This window comes from Carlito syrichta, unplaced genomic scaffold (genome assembly GCF_000164805.1).
Source record: "Carlito syrichta isolate Samal-C Ts95f unplaced genomic scaffold, Tarsius_syrichta-2.0.1 Scaffold315797, whole genome shotgun sequence".
Taxonomy (NCBI): Eukaryota; Metazoa; Chordata; class Mammalia; order Primates; family Tarsiidae; genus Carlito; species Carlito syrichta.
The window spans coordinates 99,500-106,720 of record NW_007259893.1 but is presented as its reverse complement, the minus strand read 5'-3'; the positions used below and the strand labels follow the sequence as shown (position 1 = coordinate 106,720).

At 46.1% G+C, this 7,221-nt stretch overlaps 1 protein-coding gene across 3 annotated transcripts in view; it reads right to left on the bottom strand.

Annotated features, from left to right (window-relative positions):
- Positions 1-3,050: 3,050 nt before the first annotated feature.
- Positions 3,051-7,221, bottom strand: part of ATP2C1 (ATPase secretory pathway Ca2+ transporting 1) — a 70,644-nt gene continuing 66,473 nt past the window's right edge. For 2 of the 3 annotated variants that reach the window (XR_002481279.1, XM_008073240.2), the window contains exons 25-26: positions 6,424-6,565; positions 3,051-4,976 (exon numbers count right to left, since the gene is read on the bottom strand). Coding sequence is in view for 2 of the 3 variants with exons in the window: in XM_008073240.2 (XP_008071431.1) it covers positions 4,846-4,976; positions 6,424-6,565 (273 nt within the window). In the remaining variant the exon portion in view is untranslated. The remainder of the gene's footprint in view (positions 4,977-6,423; positions 6,566-7,221) is intronic. The other variant, XM_021706560.1, reaches the window with a different exon arrangement.

The window sequence follows — 7,221 nt, the reverse complement described above, 5'->3', positions numbered from 1 at the left end:
TTCAGTGTGGGCGCCAAGAGCTGCTGAACTCAAAAGTATTTTTAGTAGTTTTTAAAAAATACTTCTCAACCACACTAAAGACAGCTTTCTGGTAAAGTGTTCCCCGTCACAAGCCCTGACATGGACCCTGGCACTCACATGGAGCAGCATGCACTGTCTGGCACCGAGCATCCAGACACTGAGGTGTTTCTGCTCAAGATTACCACGCATGCCACCACCATCAGTGCTCGAGCGACACGGTGGTGGGCACCCGCGGTCAGACACGAAAGGATGTTCTGCCAGGCCCAGCAGCCAGGGGCCGGCACGGACAGGCAGGTCTCTGCCTCGGTATTTGTCAGTTTGGTGAGAAGGAACAGCAAAGGCAGGTGAGAGCCGCGAGCCGCACGTGCAACGCTGCCCACCTGGAGTGGCCGCACAGGGACGGGCCGCGCCGCGACATCAGACACCAACAGGATTCAGTCAGAAGAGAGCTCCCGAGGGTCAGAACTAAAGGCTCAACAATGGCTTCACGATTCTCTCCAAACTCAGACACTTAAATCGCTTTGAATGAAAAGAAAAGATGCCATCAAGTTTCTTCCCAGACTTAGCGAAGTGGCTTGGACTTACATGTCTAATACTTTCTAAAGCAGCAAAATCTCACAGGCTTATACCCCAAGCTTGTGGCTGCATCTACTCTTCACGGTATTTGCAAGATTGTTCCACACACATGCCTTGGAGTGACCTGGAAAGGCTACCCTTGCTGGCACGTCAGCGGGCTTTGAAACTCAGGTAGATGTTCTGATTCTCAAAAGGGGGCACAGTCAAAAGGGTCTCGAGTAGAGGGAACACTGTCCACAAAGATCCAGAAGCGGACTGTGTTGCGGCACTGTGTGGGAGGACGAGTGGAAAGGTCAGGGAAGAATCAGGAGCAAAACAAACCCCAAGAGCCCAACACTGTCTGCTGCCCTCCCAGACAACTACTTGTTCGGAGCCAGCTGTTTCGAGTGGCCCCGTCATTCGCTCACCGGGGTTTCCTCAAACAGCAACGCTACTCTAAACTTTGCAGTTCCTGGACACAGATGACACCCACCCACTCACCCTCTTGTTAAAGTGTCTTACTGTGAATATCAAAAGGGTGAGCTACCGAAAATATTCAGATCAGCCTTTCCTGTAGCAGCAGAGGGGACTGATGCTCCCATCTTCCCCTGCATTCTGAATCCATGCACCTGTTTGCTGATTAAGTAAAAAGAATGCTAAAGGAACTTTAAAAAAAAATCTTATTCTGTCAAAGCTGAGTTTACTTTCAGTTACTGCTTTACTTTTAGAAAAAGAAAAAAGGGGAAGGGAAATTGTCTTTCTCCTAGCTTCTAAGGCTAGCCATGGCGCTTGCTGACTCCTGTTTCAGAAAGCTCGTCTAAAACGTCCACTGGGAGAGCTTAAGGACACCACACACTTGACACACACAGTGTCAGACGGACCGGTGTCCCACCAATGCCTCTGTCCAAGCCAAAGGCCAGAACTGCATCCCCACATCTTCCTTGTCTCCTGTCCGGTCACGTCAGTGCTGTCTGTTGCTCGGGAGAGAGACACTCCATGCCTCCCTCTCCATGCCGACGGCCAGGCTCCATTATCCCTTTATCCCTTCGGCTTCCCTGACTTTCCAGTCAGTCTCCTGATTTCGGCCCGTACAACTGACCCACCAACACGGCACTGGCTTCCATCAGGGCAAAACCAAAATCCACGCCCGCGCCAACTAGCTCCCTGCCCCCGGACGCTTCTGCCCCCACCACGAGGCTCTGCCCACTGCTCCAGCCCTCACGGTACACGCCCTGCCTGCGTGGTGGCCCTGCAACCCCGGCCCGCACTCTGCAGAAGCTGTGGGGCTGGCTGCAACGTACTTCTCCCGCTGGCCGGAGGATCCCAACGCGCAGCGCTTGGTTCAGGCTCCTCGTTCTAGGAACCTCCTTTGACGACCTCTTCCCATGAAGGTGGTCCTCTCCTTCGGCGACTGGCCGCTTTGGACAGCATTCAGCACTGTGCCGGATGCACTTCACTCGGTCTCCAGCGCTGACTGGGAACTTCTGAAGGCAAGACACCACCCCTGATTTTCTTGTAAGTGCAAACCCACAGCGCTGTTTGCAGACGGTCACATCTACATTAGCCTGAGGGACTGGCTAGCCGCTGCCCATGTCAGCAAGAAGCCAACTCTTGACACCACATCCCAAAATGAGGCTGCCAAACCAGAGTCCGTAGTCAAGCATCACGTGCTAGCTGAGCTCAGGGAAGCTCAACATCAGGATGATCTGCCAGTCCAGTTGCACGCCATGCTTTCATATCCAAATCAGCTACCGTTTAGACTGCAGGAGCTCAGACTAAAATAGCACTTAAAGGTTGTTGTGTTTACTGTTTGCCGCCGGTTCATTTCAGTAAGAAGCTACTTGCAGTATGGCCAGTACTCACCATACTTATGCACTGCGTCAAAGACAGCAGCACTCAAGGTGATTTCAGAAAGAACACCAGGGACACAGACGTGCCCCACGTGGGTGTGAGAGGTGACAAACATGTCTTAGCCGAGGAGGGTAACTACTGTCCCCTGAGGAGCGGGTTTCTTCATGGTTTCATCTCGGAGTCGCGTGATACCCAGCACACATGAGGGAGAACACAGCCTGCCTTGTTTCTACGTGGCCAGTTTTGCACATCCGAGAACCGTTTCCTTCGGCAATGACTATTTCAAGTTCCTTTGTTTTCTTCCTCAGTGTTTAGCCACGGGGGGGCCAAATAACCGTACGGGTAGTCTAGTGGGGAAAAACATCAAGTAGGTGAGTACTGTCAGGGACATGAGCACGTCCCAGGATGAGGACATGGAGTACAAGCAAGAACCGTAGACGCCAGCCCCCTTGAGCAGTCTGCGCCAACGCGGCTGACTAGACCGTGGGAGCTGACGCCTGGCTCCACGCTCTGCGTCCAGCTTCCCTGCAAGTCACAGGCTCTGAGTGCCGGGCATCCTGGCTGCACGTGCAACAGCCACGGGATGACCTTCATGCCGACGGTCCCAATGGGCGGTCATTAACTTAGGAAAGAAACTGTTTTATTTTTATAGTTCAAAAACCAAACGAAAGGACAGGCATATTCATTTCACACAAGCCATTATCTGGACCTAAAATGCAGACCAAAAAGATTGACGTGCATTTAATTTGTATTTCAAGTCTTTGTAACAGACGAAAAGTCATCACAAAATTCAGGTGTGAGACATCAAGTCAGAACGAGAGTTCATCAGACAACAGCCTCCGTGGTCCCCGCATCTACTGACGTGGAACAACGTACACACCACTGTTCAGCCTTCAAGGGTAGAGTGAGCTGATACATGGCAGGTCCTCAACTCAACTGTCCCAGGAACAGGGACTCAAAGAATAGACAATTTCAGTGCTAACACTTGCAGTTTAATACTAGGTAAGAACTACAGTGGTTTATCCTATTTCTAAAATACAAAACACATGAACTTCAAGAAGAACTAAACCTGTAAAAATGGAGGCCCATTTCTGTGGATAGTGAGAAATCTTCAACAGGAGAACAAATTTCTGATTCTGGCTCAAATAGGCTGCACACTCAAAACAAATTAGCTACACTTCATCAAGCTGTTGTGGAAACCAATGGCATCAGGTAAAATAAGCCCACCTCTTTCCCTAGCCTGTCCGCTGAGGCACAAAGGTGGTGGTGAACATGGTGGAAACAGAGAGGGGATGAACTCAGGGCTGCGCTGCCACCTGGGCCCAGTCGCTGCCGGCGCAAGGGCACAGCCAGCAGATGCTCCCACAGGCACGTTAAACTGTCTGTCTGGGCGTGGGGTTTTATAATTCTTTAAGCACAGTAGCCTATACTTCCTAAGAGATATCCTTACAAACACACAAAAGAAACAGTAAAAACAGTAAAATTCCGTTGTTATTCAGCTGAGGTACCTGGATTTATGTTTAGAGGATGACCAAATGACAGCTGACAAAATATACATTTATATTTAACCCTCGAAAAGGAGGCATGACACATCAATATAATGTTATAAATCTCAGCCCAATTATTCTTCAGTGTTTGACTCCATGATCAAGTGTTAACCACAGATACTGTTACCCTCACTAGAATGCCACTTGATCACCCGGCATTAATTCTGTGGTACCAAGGACTCAGGAGTGAAAAAAATAAAGCAACCGTTGACGGTTACTAGGAAAAGCAAAAATTTACTTCAAATCGCAGCATAGTCGTTTCAATCACAAAAAGAAAGAAAAGAACAGTGATCTGACAGTGGTCGCATCCTGTGCAAAAAACGTGAGATACAAACATGGTGGCCCAAGGTATCTGAACTGCTTACGGTACAGGGAAGAGGACACACAGTAGCTGAAGCACAGCACTCCCAGAAATCAACTCCTAAGCGAAACAGAATGCCTTGGAAACGGTTAAATTTATTTGTGTATTAGTAAGAAAGCCCCACCACCATAAATAGCACAATATTTAAAAATAAAAAAAATATTTGTATCTAGCTAAGATAGACAGTGTATCTGTACCGCTAGACCTCTTTAAGTGCAGAAGGTGGTTCAGGTTTGCCTTCCTTTTTTATTAAATAACAGCCCAGATGCTTTACAAGGTTCCACTCAACCTCAAAAGCCAATTTAAATCAAGGAATAGGTTATCAAAGTTGCATAACTTCGCTTGGGACTGCCAGCAGGTTAAAGTCTCAACCAGGTCTTACATGAATGTTCATTTTTAGTCAATGAAAAGCCAGAAAGTCCTCGATCTTCATCATCCTCTTGAGCGTGCCCTTCTCAACGGCCCCAGACGGCAACCCCTGGGTGTGCAAACGAAAGAATGCAATGTGCATCATACTTCCAGGAACGCTGCCGCCGTGGTGCTGGCGGGCTTCTGGGGCTTGTCGCGGCTCCTCTCGACCTTCTTTATGATTTCTGCCACGACGCACACAGATGAGGTGAGGCCCACTAGAAACAGCAGGTCTGCAGGAGGAAGGAAGCTGGCGTTACCTTTGGAACGGACCATCGCAAAGCTTAATAGCCTACATTTGTCTAGCCTTAACCACCTCGCTGGACAACCATTCCCTGAGGCAGACAACTCTCCTCAGGTAAAAATAGGAAAAAGAAGCCTCAAAGGCGTTAAGTGAGTTATCCCACGTCACACAGCTGGGGAAGGCAGCAGCCAGAACTAGAACCCATGTCCTCAACCACTTTCCCTGGACATGACTCTATGTAGCTAGCCTTTAACACAGGACCAAGAGAAGTTTTTTTATTTAACTGAGCGTGCACCCTTTAAAAAAGCACTGTTCAAGCCGTAGAATCCAATTTGACTGAAAAATACCTGTCAGGAAATTTAAAATTTTACATTAATATGTTCCACTTCAAAGCCTAAGAATGTGTCTTTATAATGGTATTCACATGATCTCAATTCTTATTTATTGCTGGAAAAATTGAAGCTGTCTCCTTAAAACTCCATTTTGCAAAAAGAGAAAGCAGACAGAATGTGGAATTAAAATGTTCGGTTTTTAAGTTCAATGTTAAGGTAAACTTTGTAAGCAAAAACTACAGTAAGGCTGTATAACTCATTTTCGTAAATACCTAAATTAACTTCAAGACTCTAGAATTAAGGATAGCATTTCCATCAAATACATCATTCCTCACTCTTACACAGAAGAATTAACTTTTAAATGTATCACATCACACATTTAATACAAGGTATATGAGAAAATAATATATATAACTTCCACATAATCTTTACAAGACAATCTGCATTTAGGGTCAATTCCATGAAATTAGATAGTAAATTAACAAGAAAGAAGAGTGAAATATTATTATTATTATTATTATTATTATTTTGAGTTGGAGTCTACTCTTGTGGCCCAGGCTGGCGTGCAGTGGCACATTCATGGCCACCACAGCCTCGACCTGCTGGGCTTAGGTGCTCCTCCCACCTCAACCTTCCAAGCTGGAACTACAGAGGCACACCACCACACCCAGCTAGGGGTGTGTGTGTGTGTGTGTGTGTGTGTGTGTGTGTGGGTGTGTGTGTGGGTGTGTGATTTATTGTAGAGACGAGGTCTCACCAAGTTGCCCAGGCTGGTCTCGAACCCCTGGGCTCAGACAGTCCTCTCACCTTGAAACATTATTTTAACTATTAAAATTTCTAATTTTAAAGAAGAGCAATTTGGTTTTTGAGTGAGCTTAACTTTATTTTTCATACAAAATGGAGAAGTACTTTAACAACAACAAGTTAAAACTCGAGAATTAAGTGACTCCCCTGAACTTCCCCAAGTGAAAAAACAGTACACACTCCTTTTTCAAATCAAGTCACTTTTCTGTCTTCACCATTTTAAGAGAACTTTCCTGTAACAAACACGTCAGAAAATACAACAATTCATCTAGTATCTGTAAGTCAAGAAGAGTTCTTTACCCAGTATGCTTAGGCTCTCCGTCTGAAACACCTTCTGGAGCGGAGGAAAGTAGATCACTAGCAACTGTCCCATGATGGAGCCGAGGACGGCGTAGCAGAACATCCTGTTGCTGCAGAGACCAATCTCAAGCACAGACTTGGTCTGGGGCAGAGCAGAGAATTCAGTCATTGCCCTTGGTCACAGAGGCCACTTCTTCATGACCACAGCCCCTTCCCATTACTGACAAGCACTATCGGGCAACCACTCAGTTCTGCCATGTCAATGCCTTGAACTCTCTTAATCGTAACTATTGTCTTGAAATAATTCAGATGGAATAAGGGCCAATATTAAAGCTGCTTCTACTTACCAAGAAAAAGTTTAGTTTAACCAAGTGACACTATAAAAATGAGGCCATAGAAAGAAAGGAAACTTACTTTAGCATCCCAAACATTAAGAAGCTTCACTTGTATTTTGCTAAATCCTTTCTGGCCATTCACTAAGATGGATAATCTAGCATCCTTTTTTGAAAAACAGACCTTGTTATGTGTGCATGAACAGTAAAACCACCTTTCCTTTAAAAATGAGTACTACGGCTTTTTCAAAATCTCATCTAAAAAAGTGACAGTTCACATACTTGGAAAAGTTCTTGCATCGCAATGGTAACAGAGTAAAGGATTCATAAAAAGCTTTAAACTTGAATAGTCATGCCTCAAAATAAAGCTAGTTCAAGGACAATATGCTCTGAAAAAGTATCACTAGGTTCTAGTCCACCATTTTCTATCGTAACACTCAGACCAACAAGAGGCACTCACCCCTTA